Here is a 22,598-nt window from a genome sequence, read left to right as displayed (position 1 = left end):
ATGAATGGGGAGTCAGCTCTCCATTTTTGTAGACAGTTATTCGGACTATGCACCACTACTCACTCCCCTACCTAGTCTTGGTGTGGCACTTCATCCTTTGGGTTTTTCCTTTCTCAAGGGATAAAATGGTACTACCGGCCATTGAGGCCAGGGCCTGCCAAATTTCCAACCTTTGGCTTTGGCGGCCCATGTCTCTTTTATTTTCCTCCTATGCATCACCTCCTTTTCCTCTTCTTCATCTTTTCCAGCAGGAATCCCTCGGGGGATTGAGCTGGGAACCTAGAGGAGGCGGCGGTCAAAGGAATCACCCTCGAGGATGCGTACTCGAGGGGCGGCACTCAAGGATGCTGATATCGAAGATGGATTTGTAAGGATGGATCGGGCTCTCAGATTTCATCACATGTACGTCCTTCCATTCCTCTGCTTTTGGTGTAGATATCCTCTATAGGCTTTTGTAATTGTATGTAAAGACCCCTCGAGGGCTGTTGTACATGGATTTTTATAAATATGAACATACTTCCTTGACTTCTATTTTCGATTCTTGCTTTATTATTGCATTCTCTTGTGCCCTTCGAGGCCTTTGAATGTTTTCCTTTGTTGTTGACCGCTAATATCTTACTCGGATGTGAGCGTTCTTTCTGACCCTTTGTTGATTAACATGGCTCTTTTTCGAGCCCATTATTGTACCTTAGACCAGGTCCGAACTAGTCCGATAGGTTCGGGCTGTTGAGCCCTCCAAGTTGCATGAAGATAGTATACTGAGTTTCGAGCTTTCTAGAACGGTAACCTGAGTGAAGGTCAGCTTTGGGTACCTGGGGGTGCCTTTCGAACTTGATGTAGATGGTTTTTTAATGTGTAGGGGATAGACTTCTGTTGAGGGGCTGCCTATACTTGGTCGCTGCCTTGAGCCTTCATGATCGCAACTTCACGTGCTTATTTTTCCTTTTAGAAAAGGAAATCATGAGATCAGGTATCGCCTTGAGTCGAGTGATGGCATTGAAAGCTTCCCGAAGCCTGACTTCTTTTTTGGTAGAGCTCCTCTAGGTTAGATGCTGCCTCGAAACTGGAGACAATACGGTCAACTTCTTAAGGCTTGGCTTCTCATCGAAGGATGCCTCTGGGGTCGGGTATCACCCCACCGATCTGTGTCGAAACCATTGGCTTCACGGGGTTCACTCCGAATAGGTGAGTCATCATTGTTTCCCGCAGTTATGTGGGGTGGCTTCGGATTCTAAAAAAGGCCTAACTATTTTAGATAGCTACCCTTCCGCCTTGGCATAGGGTTTTTCATTTCTTCAAGCGCAACAAGCGTTGATGCACGTTCTTGCTTTACTCTATCAATTCCACCGTAGTTATGGAAACTACTTCGGGGTCGGCCTAGCACGCAGTGGGGGGTGCTACTCCCGGCACCCAGGATCCGCAGGAGTTCGCTCTAATGACTGTGTCTTTGATAAAAGAGGAACATATGGAGATGGTAAGAAGATACTGCGGATGGAGCGAGGGGATAACGTTGCATGTGCTTTCCCCGGATGAGAGCATTATAGACTCTACTGATGGATTCCTGAGCGTATACCTATATCCTTTCGCTTTTGGCCCCCTTGATATGGTCGTGCTTGATTTTTGTTTGAAGTATCGGGTTACTTTGGTGCAGATAAATCCGTCGTTTTGGCGAGTGGTGCTGATGGTGAGCTCCTTTGCGGAGGAGTTTGGGCTTGAATTCATGCTCAGTCACCTTGTCAGGTTGTATTAACCCTTTCATCACCGAGTCTTGCTAACCCTACGGTGTCATTCGTCCATGCCTTTTGTTGTTGATGATGAAGAAGGTGATGACCAAGAGTGGATCAGTTGATTCATTCGGGTCCGAATGACTGACATTGTCCTTGTGGAGCTTATGCCATTTCCCGAGGGTTAGAATTACACTCGTAAGTGGAATGCCTAGCGCTTTCTCAGGTTTTTCTTATAGTGAAAGTCTATTGAGTAACTGTTTTTCTCCCCTTTTGCAACATCTTCATTGACGCCGGTCAAAGTTCTCGATCTGCCCGGTTGGGTTTGGAGGTTGGTAACCCATTAGACCTGCGACAAGCGTAGGTGGAGAGCTGTGTCCCGTAACAGATGGAAAGAGAAATACCAAGGTATGCACATACGATGCCTTTACCTTGGTCTTCGTACATTTGAGATGACACTTTCCTTTTTCTTTTGCACTGGTATTGCCGTTGCAGGTATGGAGCGGCTCCTTGGGTGAGAGGATGTGCTCTTCTGGAGAGGGGAATGAGTTGTCGGTCTCCGAGCTGAGGGACGATGGAGACAAAAGTAATCCGTACCGGTAGTGTAATAGAGCTTTTAGTCGGGCTGAACGTGCCCGTGTCTTTGAGGAGAGGGCATCGTCCGAGCCTGCCATTCCTAGAGTGTTTGATTCCTGGACGACGGTTACCCCGAGTGAATACTCTTTGCTCGAGGTTGGTTTTCCTGAGACTGAAGGGGCAGGATCAATAGGAGTGTGCTTTGACATTGAGAAAGCCCATCGGCTTTACTTCATGGTGATATTAGGCTCAGTTCTTCTGTATACCGCATCCTCCTTTCTTCATAGAGTATTCCTTTTGCAGGCCTGTGATAGGCTTAGGTTTGAGTTGCTCCATCAAAGAGCCAGGCTTCAGAACGTTCTAGACGAGGGTGAGTCCCTTAGGCTCCTTAGCGAGGAGAAGGAGGTTGAGTTGCTGCATTGGCGATATGAGGCGTACAAGAGCTCGAATTACTAGAACTATTTGATAGAGGAGGTAACCTTTCGTAGTACACACTTTGATCTTTTTGGCCCTTAAGGTTAACCCCTTTTTCCTATATTAGCTCCGAAAAAAGACGGAGGCCTTGGAGTTCCTTAAGGGCGACACCGACCGCGTCAAGGATGCTTATGGTAAGCTAAGGGCCTAGGTGCAAGCTCAAGCTTTAGAGGAGAAAGGTGCTTTGGTCAAGGTTCCTACCTTCGAGGACCAACTCCGCTTGGCTCGTCACAATGCTATACTTCAATCGGATATGATTGGGAAACTCGAGTCTGATCTCTCGAAGAACAAGGCTGAGATAATCGATGCCCGGGCTGAAGCGGCATTAATCCTAACCAAGGCTGATCAGGAGATGGCAATTCATATGAAGGACGATGATGATGTCCAATATGAGCTTAAGCGGGCCCTCGATCGGTAGAAGTGGATTGAGGAATATGCTCGTTACAGATCATAAAGAGAGGTGTTCGAGGAGATCGGCACAAAGGGCTTCGTTCTCTCGGAGGAATTGGCTCGAGCAAGGGAGGACGAGTTTGACGCTCTGTCACTTCTTATTGACATCATAGAGAGTGAATCTGGCAAGCTGTAGCCCTTTGGAGTAGAGAGTAGATTTCATTGTTTTTTCGCTTTATATTTAATACTTGTAGAGCATGTTTGAAGATGGAGAGTGTGCCTTTTGCGTACGTAAGATAAGAGAAATCTTGAAGTTTTATTTCTTTGCATCTCTTTCTGTATTGCTTTTGACCAGGCGGGCTGATTTCCGTGTTTGGTGGGAGCCTTGTAGATCCCGAACTAATCAGGCAGTCCTGGAGGCTTTTAAGTGCGATCATTGACGTGAGTAGGCGTTGGGGCCTCCATGCTTTGCCCGGCTGTTTAGGCTTATTCTCCGAGTCAGGCCTTGACCCGACCTTGCCTGACCTTCAATCTTTTGTGCCCGTGTGGGCGGATAGTAATTATTCTTATTTCTTCTCCTTGGGCATTTGTTGTTTCAACTATTTTGGGTCCAGTCTCCGAGTCGCATTGCGATTTGAGCTTTAATTGATCCGTAAGTTCTTTCCTGCATGCACGGGCAGACAACGATGGCTTTTTGTGCTTTGGGTCGAAGTGACCTTATAGGTGTGTGGCCCGGGGGCTCATTTGGCTGGCAAAAATGGCATTTATGTCGTTCCCTTAGGCATATTGTAGTTAACTATTTTGGATTCGGTCTCCGAGTCGGGTTACAACTCGAGCTCATTTAAATCCTCAAGTTTTCAATTTTCGAGCTGGCAACAGTGGATCTTACCCTGTTTAGTCGTTGAGATCTTTTTAGTGTGTAGCCTGAAGGTTCGTTTGGCTGGCGACAATGGCTCTTACGTTTTTGCCCGTAGGGTTTTTTGTAGGCTTTGTTTTCCTCTTGTTAAGGTCTTTTTGAAATGATTTTTCCTGACCCGTTGTCGGTTCCGGAAGAACCTCGATTTCAAGACGTTAGCGGCGATGTTCGAGCACCTTCGGAAGGTTCTAAGCTCATAGGCTGAGTAGCTCAAAGTCTTGTGATTTGGAGTTGACATGGTCGAAGCTTGTTTTTGCCTATTGAGGTAAGCCTGTTTTAACCGGTTCTTTTCCAAGTATATTTGAAGTAATGGCCTGCGATTTTTGTTTAGCGACGGTCTGGCATCCCCGAGTTGCATTATTTTGGATGTATTAGCCATTTTGACCGTAGTCATATTTGCTTGGCCAGAGCCATTTTTTATCCCGAGTGATAGTTTAGGCGTCTACACCGAGGGTATGCCCTTTTGTGATTCTTACGAATGCGACGTATAGCCTAAACTTTGGGATTTTGAGTTTTATGCCTGTAGTAAGGTCTTACAATTTATCATGCCTGTTGAGGCCTTACAGTTTGTCATGCCTATTGAGGTCTTATAGTTTGTCATGTCTGTTGAGGTCTTATAGTTTGTCATACCTATTGAGGTCTTACAGTTTTTGTTGCTATATAGAATAGATTTGGTTACACCGAGTCTACCCGCTCAGGGTCTTACAGTTTCGAGTTTTCCATTGCATGGCGATTGATGACAGTCTCCGGGTTATCGAGTTTGCTTAGGCTCGAGGGCCGTTATTCGTGAGCTTGGAGTTTCCTAGTTTGGGCCTTATGAGCCCGATGTTCTGACCCTAGGGTCGTGCAGGTGCCAAATTGTTGATGCTAAGTCTCCGAGTATTTTGGGGCGCATTCGATGGAGGGATTCCCCCCAAGAGTATGCTGAAACATCCCTTTCTAGAGCATGAGATGTTGAAAGGTATTCTTTATTGCTTGGCATAAATACATATAGTTTCATCATTGTGAGCTCAGCTCGCGCGGGAGCGACTTCTTGGGCCATTTGGTCCGGTACATGATTCCCTATTGAAACTTAGTATGCCGTTCCCCGTCCCTTCCGAGCGGATGGCGGCCTCAAAATAGGATTATCGCTCATCGTTTGACTGTAGAAGAAGGCCTGTGATCTAGTCGGATCCTCCTCAGGGGGTATGTTGCTCCGCTAATAACCTTGCTGGTGAAACCCTCTTCGGGACGGATGTCCGACCGAGGGGAAAGAGAGCGGTGGGTCCTGTTAAGGCCTTAGGATCTTCGGGTAGAGTTAGAACTTCCGAACGTCACGGCCGATTATCTGTGTACAGGTTAGTGAAAAAATAACAGAGGAGTGGAGCAGTTCTTCCTTACCGTGGGATGTGCAGGCGATGTTTTGAGGTTTGGTATGTTCCTGCTCTTTCGGGGTGTGGGCCCTAGTATGGCCTTCCACTGTGTTAAATCGGGCTTGGCCGAAGATGTGGTTCACTTGCCCTTCGACTCTTTCGAGAGTGGAGGTGTTGGTGCTAGTGGTGTGTCATGCGATGCATGATTTCCTATTCCCGCGTATTGCTTCCCGCTCACAATTTTAATTCTGTCCCTTGCGTGGAATTTCATCCTTCGGGCAAAGTGGGGGCGACGCTGTCTTCGTGCAGTGTGCCTGTGGCCGTCTGAATAAGATGGCCATGCCTTGCGTCTCCTTTATCGGTATGGGACTAGGCATTCCCATCTGAGCCAACCATGCTGTATCGAGAGAATGGACTATCTTCTTGCTGTAGTGATCACCGTGAGGAATCTGTTAAAGATTCAAAAGGTGGTCGTGTTTTGACCCGGCGGTCCGAGCTGCCTTATTAACCTCGGCCCGACAATGTTGATGTATTGATCGAACCACCTGAATTCATGAGTTCATGAGAACATATTTTATTTGATATATATCAAATGAGGGAAAAGGTTACCAATGTGTCAATGTTAGGCCAGCGAGAAGTCTCAATGTCTTTTTTGCTGGATGTAAGAATGTCCTCCAGAACGTATCCCCAGAGCCGTCTTTTGCTGGTAACAAGCCTTTTTACTTTCCATTTTATAAGTCCTTTGAGGGTGTCTCTGCTTCCCCACTATTGTGGCAATACATCGCGACTCATTTGCTTCGTTCTTCCTGGTTGCCTTCCTCTCTCGGGGTTGAATTCGAGCCTGATCGCTCAATAGTACTCGATGGTGATTTTTATTGAGTAGCACGACTGTTTTCCTCCTGAGCTTGTTGCCATTTTTGACCCCGTGGTGGTTCGCATTGTGCGGTTCCCGCGCTAGGTTGTGGTTCCTTTGAGGGAGATTCGGTCGAATAGGTCTGAGCTATTTGGTGTCCTAGATTCGCTTATGGTGAACACGATATTTGGTATGGCAATGTTGAAACCATACTCTGATTGGAGAGGTGCCCCTTCCGGCCATGCCTCGTCCAATCTGGCTTTGTTTAAGATTCCTCGAGGATATTGCCCTCGGGCCATTTCCTGATCGTGCTAGGTAGATTGCATCTAGGGGCGTTCCTCCTATCCTTGGCATATGGGTGGTACCTCCCTCGTCCACGACCCTATTTCATGGTTGTTTCCTGGTGCGGGTATCCAACTAGTTCTTGGCTGGGTATCTGATCATGTTTCGTTTGATCTCCCCCAAAGTCGTTGGGCTTGGTTTGTTTAGGCTTTGGGCGAAGGCCTATGTTGCCTAGTCATCCAAAACTGGGGGTAGTCTCCTTCGTTCTATCAGGGAATGAGGTGCGAATTCCTGGGGCATTTCACTCTCCCTTTGTTCGGCCCTAGATGTGTTAGGCTCTCTCGTCGCTTCTTCGATGGCATCGGTGCATGTGTCTATGGAGGAATTTGCCGGTGTGGTAAGCGAGTTTGCGAGGTCGGGTGCTAAGTCATGACGCCACATCATGGTTCCCTTTGAGAGTGTTTCCCCGAACCTCTTCAATAAGACGAGCTCAAATTCATCATCTCGTGGGTCGTTGCCTCTTCCTGCACACGTACAAGCAGTGATTTGATCATCGGGATCTGAGGTCCCATTGTACTTAGGAAGTTCTAGTGTTCCGAACTTCTTTGAAATGCGTTCCGGGACCGCTTCCTCGAGGGACGGCCGTTGCATCGACTTCCACGAACCTGACTCGATCCTTTTGGAGAAATCCCCAAGCATCTTTGCTATGGTAGGGTCGGTTACCGATCCGTTGTTATTTGATCTCTCGGGCACTCGTTCGGCGGGGGGAGTTGTTTTCAATGCTACTGTACTGGGAGTCTCTGGATGGCTTTGTAACTGAACAATGGCCAATTGTTGTGCTTGCAACATTTCAAAAATAACATGAAGACTAACTTCTTGTTCTTCCCGGGCTGGGGATTTTTAGGCTTTCTATCGATCGATGTGCCGTATGCTCTTGTCGGTGTGGGAAGTTTCGTCGACTCGTTGTGTGTCCTGTGAATCTATATCTGCTAGAATCGGCCCGGGCGCATTATTGGGATTCTGTGGTGGCACTCCATTCGCCGGTACAACCATGCCATTTTTCTCGTGGTTTTCGAGGTTGTCCTCCACGACTCTATTTACCGAGCCAGACATTTTGACCTGAAATCAAGAGACCATGGACAAGAAAAACTTTCAAAGATAACTTGCATTTGTGCAATGAAACCAGCAAGAAAATAATCACTTTTATTTTTAGCCCCACAGTGGGCGCCAAACTGTTTACCATGAAAATGGTAACGACAATTAAATTTGTAAATGAGATTCTAAAAAGACATGATCTATTTTTATGCTATTTGTTAGAAAAAATTACGCTAGGAATATGAAGTTTAACGATGAAATACAAGCTAAAATAAGGCAGTAATCAAACCGAGGGGCTTACTGCCCTTGCTTCGGACTGGTTGATGGAGGACCTCGGGGTCGATACCTAAGCTCAATCTCGATCAATCGGGGGTAGTTGGGAAGGGGGTAATAGTCAGGTTATGATCAAACATGGCTCTTTATGGCCAATACCAGGCAATAAATGAAGAACTAGTAGCAGAAAATTGAATACCAAAATGGCCTGAGCCAGTGAGAGCGAGCGAGTTAGAGAGAAGAGAGAGAGAGAGAGAGATTATTGCCTTTATCGAGAATAGTTAGAGCAACATCAACCCATTATAAGGTAATATGGGTTCCCTTTATATAGGATGGGACCCCGGCTATTATACATGGGCATTAATTATAAAGTATGGATATGTGACGTAGTCTCTGGATAGGCCGGCCCTGTCAGACTTAGCCGTGTGCCTTGGGAGCTCCCCCTTCTGTTCTGGCTTTGCTCTCCATCTTCTTTGAGTCGTGCCTCGACGAGCCCGAGGGAGGGGACTCGGTCATGGCTCCCCGTCTTCAGAGTCGCGAAGCATTCTTCCTAAATGACTTGATAACGAGAAATTAAGTCCTCTGATTTCACCGTGTACAATAACACGACACAAAGACAACTAGTCTATACCCAATATCACATCCGAAACCTAACATACCAAGCAACAAGGATCCACTCGGACCTCCAAACCTCCCAATAGTTACCACACAAGACCGATGTACACGGTTCACAACCACAACCTAAACTGTCTATGAAAACTCCTAGTCTCCAAATCCAGATAGCACACGGATCACCATATCCGATCGCAACTCTACCTGAATATGCAACACACCTCTAATACCCAAACATCCATGAGAGATACTCCTATAATTCTTCTGTACTACCAAGCAAACTCGAATATCAGCAATTGATCCAATAAGAGAGTGCCGCAATACTAATGAAGTATCATCAATCTCAATCACATTACCCTTTTTTCTAAAATGTATACCCATGTCAAGCTACACCACTTAGTACTATCATTTCCTCAAATCATCTGATGCTTCCTGTGCTGCTTAAAATTTTTATGAACATCCTTTCAGAACTGGTCCATGACCTCACATATTCAAATCTCAATCTTACACAACATACCGCAAGAACCATACCGTCCTAAGACAACCATGAGAACTTCATATCCCTTCCGAGCCACAAGCAACTATGTACTCAACTAGCCAAGAACTTTCCAGTGATCCCATTCAAAATAAAATAACTACACATTCCACTCTCCGCATGCCAGTAGAAAATATACACCTCCAATCTACGGTAGAAATCATCAAGAACTCTTCGAGTTCCCTTTGCACAAACCAAACCTGTCAGGACTGAATCCTTTTACCTCAACCAAGATACGCAAGCCATCAAAACCTAAGAGCATTGCCATGAAGTAGCTGTAGAAACTCATTATCTCATAAACACGCAAAGAACTAATCGTATCCCTTACCATGCTGATCTGAATTACTACCAAGCTGTCCTATTTATCAAAGCTCCTTCTAAATTACCTTTGAATTACTACTTCTACTTGCCATAATACCACAATCCTCAATCAAGACTCACCACACGAGACCCAAGCATAAAACCACACCGTCTAAGGCTCATAAGCCGCTGAATACTCTCCTTAATATTCCCAAAAGCACCACATTCAAAATACCTACCCTGGCAAGACTTCTTGCGAATCCGAAAACATTGCCTTCCTAATATTGATTTATAGAATCCCATAATTGATATAGAAATTACACAAGTCTTGACACCCTTCAATGCAAACCTCAGTTTCTAGCCAAATTATACACTTGAAAATTTCCAATTATTACATGTAAAATCTTGAACACCTTAGGACCATTATCGAGAGTCATCCACTGTACTCAAACCTCAATTAGACTGATCAAACGAACTGAACAACCTGTGCCTCATAAGAACTCCAACACCACAGAATACAACCTCACCTTAATGCAACTAAAGAACTTCCTGCTCTATGTACCGCACATCCTTTACCAATAACCACTCAAGACATTCCGTGATTCTCATACATCTATGAAGCATGACATAACCTTTATTGAAATTTCCTTTACTCGAGCCATCCTCGGTCTCAACCTCTATAAGCCATAACCGATTCACCCGTACGCCTCAACTGGAATCAATATAGCACATGACCGTGCAGTCAACTAATCAATAGTAGACTCACCTACTTGGCTCGAAGACAAAGGTCAAAACACACATAATAACTCATAACGCATATACTCTATTGCTTCCATAATACCATAATGAGATTAAACTCAATCCTTCAAAAGCTCGTGAAAGACAGACCATCTAGCACTTTAAATCTTCTACAATTCTCGCATTCACTCTCGTAATAGTTAAACCCACTCTCTTAGGCGACCCAAATTCAAATTGCAACACATATATTTCCCTGGTGACAGAGATCTTCCAATAAATGACATAAAGGATTACGCAAACTTCAGAACAATCAACAGGGGATAACCCACCTGGTTCGCCTCAACTAACATCTCTTTATACCCTTCCACCACCATAAACATTACGCAGTCACTTGATCTTCCTAAGTCTGAACTCATAACACAACGTGAAATCTACTTCACTCCCCCAACTAGAAAACATGAAAATATTCTTCGCACACCCATAACTCGGGGCTATACCTCAAACCAAGATGGAAATCAAGCATCTAATAGTTCTTCTATCATCTAGCAGACCCTCCTTGTCGCTTCCAAATCATAAGAATACATCTCGCAATCATAACATACTCATCACATAGCTACCCGGACATCACTCCCACTAATAGGGACACTACCGGACATGTAAATCCACAAGTACATGCTCACACAATCAATGCCTCAGTGCTCAAACTGTAGGCAAAAACCTGGCCTCAAGTCCTCCAGACTGGCCCAACATCAACAAACAGAGATCACATCTCGAACCTCGATTAGGGAATCACAAGCCATCGATGCATATCTGATACTAAGCATTCATGCGTGCATACAAACGCATAGAAGGGAATCAATGAGTTATATTTCAAGCTGAATCAATGATGGACGATAAGAATTCAAGAAAGTACAGTTTTTCCTAAAGATTCTACATCCTCCTAGGGATAAGTAAAGACCTCTCTATACCGATCCGCGAGACTATACTAAACCTGCTCATGACTCGTAAGACCTATGTAACCTATGCTTTGATACAAATTTGTCACGACCCTAAACCCGAACCCGGTTGTGATGGCACCTCTCGTGAAGACAAGGCCAACCGACACAACACCCAATTCATTTTTAACAATTTAAATTACACAATCTAAGACTTTAACATGATTAAATCTTAATAAAGCAATGTGTATACGGTAAAATCAGAGGGTCCAATTTCTCGTCATTAAGGGGTTTCAGGAAGTCATATCGAGATCTCGAGGCTGTGGGGTTGCGGTTGAGATAATGATGCAACTTCGTTCCGCCGAGGAACCATTCTAGAAATACTATCCATATCAATGGTAAAAATTTCTCTAAATCAAGATGAAAGAGTATAAAAGTCTGAGACAATGGTAGTTCGTATGTTCCTCGATTATCGTATTTGATGGCAACCTTTGCACGATTTTCTAGAACATGGCATTTAATGCTCATATCAATTGATGTCACGGCAATGATGTCCTTGGAATGATGGCTCAGAATCATTTCCTATTACTTCATTCCAGGAAATGCAGAGACTATCTGTATACGATAAAATCAGAGAGTCCAATTACTAGTCATTAAGGGGTTTCGAGAAGTCATATCGAGATATCGAGGCTGTGGGATTCGGTCGAGTTCTCTCCCTCGATGTTCATTTATGCTTGACCCAACGACAGTGCTGAGTATGGGGAATTCCCAAAGCGAGCAGGTAACACCGGCAGAGTTTGGTGTCATGTCTAGCCGTCCCATCTCTGTATCTTTACAATTAATGCATTCTGTACTATGTTGTATTTCCCCTCCTATATAAAGGGGATCCTTACAACTTTGTAAAGGGCTGTTGTTGCTCCAACTATTCTACACAAGATCAATAACAACTGTCTCCCTCTTTTCTCTCTAACTTAATCACTCGAGACTACAACTTTCATTTATTGCTTTCATACTTGTTCTTCATATGTTGCTTGATATTGGCTATAAAGAGCCTCTTTCAATTATATTGTAACTGCTAGTCCCTTCCCGGCTAACCTCGATAGCTCGAGCCCTAGCCCAGACGTCGACCTCGAGGCCCTTCATCAGTTAGCCTGAGGCCTGGATAGCTAGCCCCTCAGTTTGACTATAACTCTGCTTTAGTTCGTGTTTCGCCGTTAAACTTCACATATCTAGCATCAATTTCTCTAACAACTAGCATATAAATAAATCACATATTTTTAGAGTCCCATCAATAAATTTAATTGTTATTACCATTTTAACGGTAAACAAGTTGGCGCCCACCGTGGGGCTAAAACTAATAGTGATTATTTTTTTGGCGCTTTCATTACACAATGCAAGTTATCTTTCACACATTTTCTTGTCCAACATCTTCAACTTCTGGTCGAAATGTCTGGCTCAGTGAACAGAGTCGAGAACGACAATCTTGAAAACCATGGAGAAAACGGTGTAGCCATTCCAGTTATTGGTACGCCACCACAGAACCCCGAAAACGCACCTGGACCGATTCCAGTGAACGCGGGTTTGCAAAATGCACAATAGGTCGACAAGACTTCGTACACCGACAGGAGCATACGACATGGCATCCAACAAGAATCCCAAAAGACCCCAGCTCGGGGAGAACAGGAAGTTAGTCTTCATGGTTTTTTTGAAATGTTGCAGCCACAACAACTGGCTATTGCTCAGCTGCAAAGCCACCCGACGACTCCCAGCACAAAAGCACTGAAAACTACTCCCCTAGCCGAACAGGTACAGGAGAGATCGAGCAACAACGGATCAGTAGCCGATCCTGCCATCGTGAAATGCTGGAGGACCTCACCAAAAAGATTAAGTCAGGAGGGAAAATGATAGCAGCCAACGGCAATAAGGTCGAAACCTATAACTTCAGAGTCGACCAAATCTCGGGCGCACCCCTAGTCTTGAACGGTGTAGATTCGAAAAAGTTTGTACAATGGCCATTCCCAGAGGAAGCAGCTTCGAGACCCATTCGAAAGAAGTTCAGAATACCAGAACTCCCAAAATACAACGAGACCTCAGATCCCAACGAACATGTCAGTGCCTATACATGCGCAGTAAAGGGAAATGACATAAAGGACAGCGAGATCGAGTCCGTCTTACTGAAAAAGTTCGGAGAAACTCGAAGAGGGCCATGATGTGGTATCACAACCTAGCTCCCAACTCCATAGATTCATTTTCCATGCTAGCAAATTCCTTCATAAAGGCACACGCCGGTGCCATCAGAGTATCAACAAGGAAGTCTGATGTATTCAAGATTATGCAGAGGGAGAACAAAATGTTGTGAGAATTCGTATCTCGTTTCCAAACAGAACGAATGGAACAACCCCCGTTCTATGATGATTGGGCAGTGCAAGCCTTCACTCAATGCCTGAATGAATGAAGCTCGGTGGCCTCAAGGAAGCTGAAAAAGAATCTGATTGAATATCCCGTTGTAACCTGGTCGGACGTCCACAATCGGTACCAGTCAAAGATCAGGATCGAGGATGACCATTTGGGAGCCCCCTCGGGCGTAGTATATCCGAGAAGACTCTTGTCGAAGGAGTCAAAATCGAATAAAGAGAGGTATCAGCCATACCTCGATGATAGGAGGAATGCCCCAAGATGCAATCTGCCTCGCAACGATCGATTGGTGAACAGAGGACAGAACCCTTGGGGACCCACAAACAGAGGTGGATTCGATGGGGACACGGGGCTAACGGGGGAAACTCACCCATATGAATACAACTTCAACGTTGATATATCGGACATCATGTCTGCCATCAGCAAAATCAGGGATGCTAAATAACCCAGACCTATACACTCGGATCATTCCCAAAGGAACTACAACTTGATATGCAAATTTCACAACTCACACGGGCACAAAATCGAGGATTGCAGGAAACTCCAGGAGGAAGTGGCCCGGCTGGTCAATAACGGACACCTTCGGGAATTCCTCAGCAACCGAACTAAAAACCAGACCCGAGAAAGAGAAACAACCAGAAAGAACAAAGCAGATGAACCCAAACACATCATCCACATGATTTTTTATTACATGCCCTTAGCTGTATTCAAATAAAGTACCACATCGCATCTGCCAAACTAATGCCGGAACTCAAGAGCACCATCGCCACTAAGGTATAATCATCTCTCCCTTTTCTGTCTTTTACTTCACGATAACTCTTGCATAGGCCATCGACCAAAGTAATCGAGATGCCAATCTGGCTCGAGGGCCTCGAGGTTTTGAAGCATTTGTTGCACTCTTTTCCTTCGATCGAGTTTTTATCCCAAAATGGGTTTTTGCCGGCAAGGTTTTTAACGAGGCAACATCTACGCGCTACCTAAGGATGACCCACCAAACTTGCAAGGTTTCTTTTGCAATCAACCCTATACCAAGAAACGACAAACGAGGTTCCTATAGGAAATGATGTACAGGGCCAAACTGTCGAACAAACCGTGTCCACATAAGCCGGGTTTACGACAACCAAACAACATGTATTTACGCCAAACAATCAAAGAATATCTTTGACCAAAAATCATCTCGTACTCCAAAGAAAATTCAGTATGATCACAACAAGGATACTTGCATGGCCTCAAGGTCAGAACTCCATGCTCATAAGCCCTTAATGAGGCAATTCCGAGCTCACAAGTAACGGCCTCCGGGCCTAACAAAACTCGATGACTTAGAGAGTGTCGCCAATCGCCATTCACTTAAAAACCCAAGGCCGTAAGACCCCGAGCGGGAAAACTCGGTCTAGAGAGATCTATTTAATATAGAAACAAAAATTGTAAGACCTCAACATGCATGAAAAAATTATAAGACCTCAACAGGCATGACAAAACTGTAAGACCTCAACAGGCATGACAAAACTGTAAGACCTCAACAGGCATGAAAAAACTGTAAGACCTCAACATGCATGAAGATTTTATAAGACCTTACTACAGGCATAAAACTCGATCCCAAAGTATAGGCTATATGTCGCATTTGTAAGACTCTCGAAATGGCATACCCTCGATGTAAATTCCTAAACTACCACACTTGGGATCAAAAATGGCTCCGGCCAAACACAAATTACTACGGTCAATATAACTGCACCAGCCAAATTAACGTAACTCGGGGAAGCCCGATCTTCGCTATAAAATCACATGCCATTACTTTGAATCTACTTCAAAAAGAACAGGTTAAATAGGCTATCCTCAACAAGCAAAAGAGATTTGACCATGTCAACTCCAAATCACAAGGTTTTGAGCTACTCAGCTCACGAGATAAACCTTCCTAGGTGCTCGAATAATACCGCAAAAACAACTTGAAATCGAGGTTCTTCACGAACCGATGATGGGGTAAGAAAAAATATTTCAAAAAGTCCTTAACGAGGGGAAAACAAAGCCTACATATGCCAAAGGGCAAAGCATAAGAGCCATTGTTGCCAGCCAAGTGAGCCTCAAGGCCACATACTAAAAGGTCGCAATGACCAAAAGCGTAAGAGCCACTGTCTCCAGCATAAAATTTGAATGCTTGAGGATCAAAATGAGCTTAAGTTGTAACCCGATTCGTAGACCATATCCAAAATAGGTAACTAATACATGCCTAAGGGCAAAGAATAAGAGCCATCGTCGCCAGCTTCATGAGCCTTAGGGCCACGTACATAAAAGTTCATTTCGACCCAAGGCATAAGAGCCATTGTCACCAACTAAGGGTCGATTGAGCTCGAGTCGAAACCCAACTCGGAGACTAAACCTAGAACATTATAGATGTGTATGCCCAAGGGAAAAAGGTAAAAGCCGCTATCACCAGCTAAACGAACCTCTGGGTCGTACCACAGGTTCGAAAATTCCTACTAATTCAAAGGTCGAATGGACCCGATTGAGATCTTGATAGACAGAAACATAGAAGACGCAAATTACGGGGTTCCCCCTTTTTTTCATACAAGCGATAAAATACATGCTCTTACTACAACATAATATGAAAGCTATGTACACAACAATAAGGCATGAAATAAACGCCCCCCCCCTAGTGACTATGGCCTGGTGGCCTCTTCCTCGCCGTATTCAGCATCAGACGGAAGGAACTTGGCATCATACTCCTCCCATTTAGCTTGCTCGATCTCTTTCGAGAGATCAAAGCACATGGCATGAATCTCCTCGAAAACATCCTTCTGGGATTTGCACCTCACATGCTCCTTGCTACTGCTTGCACGATCAAGGGCTCTCTTCAGTTCAACTTTAGAAACGGCTTCACTCTTCAAATAGGCTGCCACTTTCTCTCCCGCTCTGGTGTTGCTCATCACAACCTCAGCCCGGACATTCACCACCTAGGTCTTCGCCTTCAAAAGCTTGGACGAGAGCCTTGCAATCATATTCGCCAGAACAGAATCATTTGCGCTGACGATCTAGATTTGCACCTCAATAGCAGAAACCATCGCTAGAGCACTCTCTTTGGCCGCAAAATGGGCACTTACATGCACTTGCAGCTCGTTGAATTTGCATTTGCCTCGACCAACCTCGCCCCAGAGCTATCCCAGCTCCTCCGCCTTGTCCTCCAACTATAATATGAAAACATCAAGACGCCGAGGTAAAAAGGGATAGCGCAAGCCAGCATGAAATGCAGGGTACCTGTTTCTCCAAGCGGATCACATGGCTCCGATTTCGGTCCACCTCGCGCCGCAGGGAAACCTGCTTGTTTTTCTTTTCTGTACAAAGAATCTTAAGGAATTTCTCCCTATCCAAAGTCTCCCGCAATGGTGCCTCACTACGTAATAGCTCGGACTTAAGCTTGTCAAAGGCCTATGAAAGAAATCTAAATAAAAAGAAAAAGAGAGAAAGGCACGGGGCTGGAATAATCTTGCAGCAATTAGAAAATCACCATGAGGCCAAGCCGCTGAGCCTCGCCAAAGGGCGAAGCAATATTTGATGGCTTAACACCTCTAGAAGCAAGTCGGTCGGCCGAATCGCTTCTCCTTAACCGCTAAGAAGGAGACACCTCACTACAAGCCCTTTCGCACTCTAGAGCATCTTTTTGTTTGTCATAAATCCTCGATCGCGAGTCCAACAATCTCTGCTCCTCCCTAGATGACACAACCTCATTTCGAAAGAACACCCGGCACCTACGGTAGTTGAGTTATATAAGCTGGCAAGAAAAGCGCCATTTTTTAGGAAGTAAAGTGCTGAACACCTACCACGATGCTTCACCTCCCATCTCCCTTTGGATAAATCTTGCTACCAGCGCCTATCATAAATCTAGCAAGTTGATAGCTTACGAGGCCACTCGGCTAAATCGGGGACCTCGTTCGGCAACCAATGAGTTGCTACAAATATGGGATAAAAAAATATCATTACGGAGCCGGCCTCCAACAAAATGATAATAGTTTAGATGAGACACTTACGTTTGAAGTTCCATTTCTCAGGAAATGGCAAAAATTTCCTAGGAATGACATCGGTCATTTGAATCCGATAGAATCTATTCATCCATTCACGATCCTCATCCTTTTCACTACCGATGGCGTGAACTCGGGTGGATCGACAATGAACAGCAATCAAACCCCGGTAACGTAGTGGTCGATATAACCTCACGAGATGGCTGAGGGTGAACTCTATTCCAGTCTTATTGGTGAAATATCTCATCGTCTACACTATTTTCCAGAGAAAGGGATTAGTCTACGCCAGTGTAACCTGATATTTCCGACAAAAATCAAGCACGACCCAATCGGGAGAACCCAGCCCAAAAACATGCGTGTATACGCTCAAAAACCCCTCAACGTATGTTGTGACGCTCTCCTTAGAAGAAGGTACTTGTAATACCACGCCTTCTCCCCATCCACAGTCTTTTACAATCATTTCGAGGTTTTCCTCTCCCACTGACGAGATGATCCTCGATACATGCTCCCGGTGACCCCAAACATTGGGAGGCCTCCCCAGCATGACAGCTCTCCTCGAGGCTCACTCACCGGGCATCGGCAGCGAGTCGCTGTTACCAACCAAATGCAGATCATAGGAAGAACTCCTCTCCACCCCACTATCGGACATTGACGTAACAATCATAGCTACGATAGAATAGGAAGAGAAAGATGTAGACCTGAGCAAAAACTTTGAATGGGGGCAACAGAAGAACTAGCAAGAAATGCCAGGCTCTACGGAAGAGATAGTTTATTAAAGCAACAGAATCACCATTGGAAAGGAAGAAAAGTGAATATATAGGGGCAGAGCAATAATTGGCCGCCTATCCAAAAGGCCAATTAATTCTGGCCGCATTAACGTCACTCTCTCCTAGGGAAACGCACTGGCGGAATTTTCCTGGGCCCTCTCTTAACAGATCCAGCGAATGTTGCTACCACGTAGAACTAAAAAAACTGCGGGGCCCCGGGGGATCCCTAATACCACCAGCACCGGCCTAATAGGAGCTGTCGATTTAACCCTAGCGCATGTCCAGTTTGGCGTCCCGGTTGCTCCAAGAACGGATTTTAAAAGTCCAACATCAAAAGTCGAAAGTCAATCCACAAAAGCAAATGAACAAAGAAAAAAGAGACTGAAAAAACTAATAGGAGTAATCCCTCTTTTGACATTGCCAATAACATACACACGAGAGATATCTTTACAAAATCCATCCCCAGGGGGCTACATACAAAGGGAAAAAGAGGGGATGCAAAACGACTTGGGGACTACTCCTCATCACTACTTTCTTCGCCCTCATCGTGGGCAATTAAAAGCACCAGTTCTCTCTCCAATTCGCGGGCTCCCTCGAGATCAGCGGAGAGGTCGACGCCTATAGCTCCGATCTCCTCCAATGTCTCTCTCCTCGCATCTACCTTAACATGAATAATATCTCGAGCTAGCTTTTGTTGAGCTGCTATCGATACATCACGAGCTATTTTATGCGTCGTGGTTGCGTCCTCTAGATCAATGGTAGCATTCCTTTCGACCTTGGACTTGGCCGTAGCCAAGGCAGCAACCTCCTTGCGAGCATTCCTAAGAAGATCCTGGGATGTCGCCAACTCCTCAGTCGCTACTTCACTTTGCTTCCTCAGCCCGGAGATCTCCTTGTACAATTGGCTAAGCTGTGAACCATTCTGCTCGACCTACAAAAGAAAGTTAAGCTAATTTGTGTCGGAATACGGGAGCGAATGTCGAGTACAAGCAAGGAAAAATACCTTCACAGCAAGGTCGACCTTTTCACGGAGCGCTGTCTCCAACGCAGCTCGGAGCTCTCCTAGATCTTTTTCTTCCCGGATAGGGAGAGCATCCGAATCCCGCAGCATCAAGGTAAGCTTCTTACACTCCTTTTCATGGTAAGAAGGCTCCTTGTGGAGCCGAAGAAAGGTATGGTCGTACATATCCTTGCATTGTGGCATAGCGGAAAAGTTAGAATGACAAAGAATGATGCCCAAGACTAAAAGAAATGCACAAAAGATGGCTATCACATGCCGCATGAATTTCTCCGCCGCCTTGACGACGCCGGGAAAGTCATAACCAACACTATCGCTAACACCATCAGAGATGCTGGCAAGACGGCCTCCACCTTGGAGAGAGATCTCTACTTTGACGGCGTCCGCTTCTTGAGCGTCCCTCAGTTCCCCTAATGAGACCTTAAAGCATGAGATGAAGTTGTTCATGTCACCGACTTCCCCAAAAGGCATCCCCTGCTCCTAAAAAGCTTTGGGCCCCGACCCTTCAGGATCGATGGTAGCGGTCCCCCCATCCGAAACTACGTCAAACTCGGTTGTGCAATTTAAGGCCACATTAACACCCTCTTCAAGGGTCTTCAATTCACAAGACCGACCGGAGTTAGCCATTCCATACTCAGCAGCCTCCGATCGAGGCACTTGCAAGGTTCTCGCATTCGGCCTCCTCTTCTATGCTAGCTAACATTCATCGTCATCCTCTTACTCAGTGTCGGGATTCTCCCCTGAAGTTGAAGCAGAGGTCCCAGCAGTGCCTCGATGCTCAAGTGACCAGGTTTTCTTTGCCACAGAAAGGACGACAGTTGCCTTGCCTTTTCTCTTCTTGCCCTTGGTGGGCTCCGAATCCTCCATTTCGCCACTAGGGGGTGGCCATATCTGCATATTCTCGCCAAGACCTGCACAATCATAGTAACCACAAGATTTCATCTCTAAGGGCACAGGTAGAGACACAAATATGAGGCATCCATGATTCTTGGCCACCCATCATTCCTTGGCCAGGTCTGTCCAAGACCAAACAAGATATGGGAATGCCTTGTCCAACTGCTTGATCCATCCCTACAAATCCGGAACCACCTCAGGGTACCAAGCAGCGGCTGCAGGAAGCACAGAGAGGTCGTTATTTCAGAAGAAAAGTATTAAAAGCTGGTTAAGGGAAATTGCTTATGTTGCATGTTCCAATTCTCCGGAAAGGGCATCCTCCGGGCTAGGATGATATCCGAGGTCTTCACCCAGACTAATCTGCTCATCCACCCTCGATCCTTTCCCTCATCGATGCTCGAGAAAAATGATTTTTTGGATCGATGATGGAGCTTGATCAAACCTCGATAAAATCGAGGGATATACATCATGATCAAATAATTGAGTGTAAAGGTATCACCCCAACCCCTTTGGTAAAATGGCGGAACATCAATACTATCCTCGAGAACAAGTGTAGATCTGACCAAGCGTCACTTGGTACTTGTCACAAAAGTCAAGGATAACCGGGTCTATCTCCGAGGGAGAGGATTCGGAAGAATTATCAGGACCCAAGGTGAACGGGTAGGTATACACGTAAAGAAAACTGGCCTTATAGTCCGTTATATTCTCTTTGGGACCAGGAATCTCCACCCCCACTTCCTTGCTCCATCGGCAGTCTGTCCTCACTATTTGTATGTTGGTCATGATGCTAATGTATCGGGACATGTGCTCGCATCGGCACAGCGTGGATGAAGTATTATTGATGTTAAAATCCTTTGACATATCCTTTGGCACGACGTGGATTATATATTTGTTATGCCTTACCGTGTTAGAAATCATGCCTATAGGTCTCAAGTGGTTCCAATAATAGAAATCATGTTTATAGGTCTTAAAATCAACTTCACAAGTAGATACCATGCGTATAGGATATGATTCGGTTCAACTTTTGTTATAAAGGGTATTTACATATGTTTTCATTTGTTATCATGCCTATAAGTTTCTAACATCAGCTCTTAATAATTAGATACCATGCCTATAGGGAACAACATCAGAAATCCAGCCTATAGATCTAAAATAAATTTAGTTTAAATAAGTTAGTGCAGTTCATGATTAGTTTTCTTCAAAACTGGTCCAATTAGTGGTTTGTTTTCCCAGAAATGAATTCTTTTGAGTTAGCCCTAATTCACTATTAGAATGACTGCCTATAGGAACTCAAGAGTCTATTTTAAAATCTTTCCACTGTTTTACTATGTCAAACGTAGTTATCATGTTTTTAGGACACCACTATTCAGCGTGTAGGCAAGCCTATAGGGCGTTTTCAAATATTGCAGCTTTGAAACTATTTCTGCTACTTAATGTTGTTCTGACTTTAAACAGGCTTAAAATCAGTAGGCAAACGGATAGGGCCATTACTTCTGAGTTTATAAAATAAAAACTGCATATCTCATTTGTTATGTTCTTCGCCTAGACATCATGTCTTAAAATACTATTTAACAATATTGCCCTTATTTGTGTTTGAGTCATGCTGTTTACATGCATTATCTGTAGAGGTAAACTTGAGCCTCTAATTGCTTCATTTCTACCTTTTGTGCTAAGGTCCTATTTGTTCTTGCCTGTCGCCTTAGAATTTTCTCCTTTTAAGCACCTTAGGGGTCGTCTAGAACTGCCCAGATTTAGAGGTAATAAAACACCTCTAGGGCCATAGGAAGGGACGGGTAGTGCATGCATAGGCATCGTCAAGTTTACTAGCGCATTTTAGGCTATTACCACGGGATGGGAAAGGTAGATATGGGATATGATGACTACGCGTTAATGTCACGTGTAGCCCCTTATTGAGCAGTGTTTACCGGACATTGTGTGGGGTGATCTTGTAGGCTAAACAACCTAGGACCCCTCCTTTACCAAATCCCTTCTTTTTAAAACTTTGTTTTATGTATAAAACTTGTTCATAACCGATGTCTTATTATTTGCGTTATATAATGTCCAACGTGCTTTACTTGCAAATTATTTTATTTAACTACTTATTTGTAAATGGACTAATTAATAAGTATAAGTTCAGCCGGGGACCCACCTTTGTGGATCGAGATGGGTGCCTAACACCTTCCCCTCAAGGTTATTTCAAGCCCTTACCATAATCTCTGGTAATGCAAACTAGTCTAAGAGTTAATCTCTCTAGGTGTCTAACGCACCATAATCCGTTAGGTGGCGACTCTTCAAAAATACCCAAATCCCAAAAGGAAATGAGTTATTACCCCCATGAATCTCAAAACCCGGACTTTCTTCACGGAGGAAAAATGTGGGCGCGGCAGCTGGCCTACAGGCTGGCATTGCCACCTAGTTTATCCACATGCAATCTAATGT

The 22,598-nt window shown here is 44.8% G+C and overlaps 1 protein-coding gene across 1 annotated transcript; it reads right to left on the bottom strand.

The window, feature by feature from the left end:
- Positions 1-16,418: 16,418 nt before the first annotated feature.
- On the bottom strand, positions 16,419-19,736 carry LOC138887126 (uncharacterized). Its single transcript, XM_070168841.1, has 5 exons — positions 19,251-19,736; positions 18,766-19,178; positions 18,082-18,178; positions 16,720-16,890; positions 16,419-16,496 (listed from the first exon to the last, which is right to left on the bottom strand). Exons 1-5 carry the CDS (start codon positions 19,734-19,736, stop codon positions 16,419-16,421), a joined length of 1,245 nt encoding a protein of 414 aa, XP_070024942.1.
- Positions 19,737-22,598: the final 2,862 nt, after the last annotated feature.

This window comes from Nicotiana sylvestris, chromosome 3 (assembly GCF_000393655.2).
Source record: "Nicotiana sylvestris chromosome 3, ASM39365v2, whole genome shotgun sequence".
NCBI lineage: Eukaryota > Viridiplantae > Streptophyta > Magnoliopsida > Solanales > Solanaceae > Nicotiana > Nicotiana sylvestris.
Note: the sequence above shows the minus strand (reverse complement) of the source record. Positions and strands in the feature narration are given on the sequence as shown.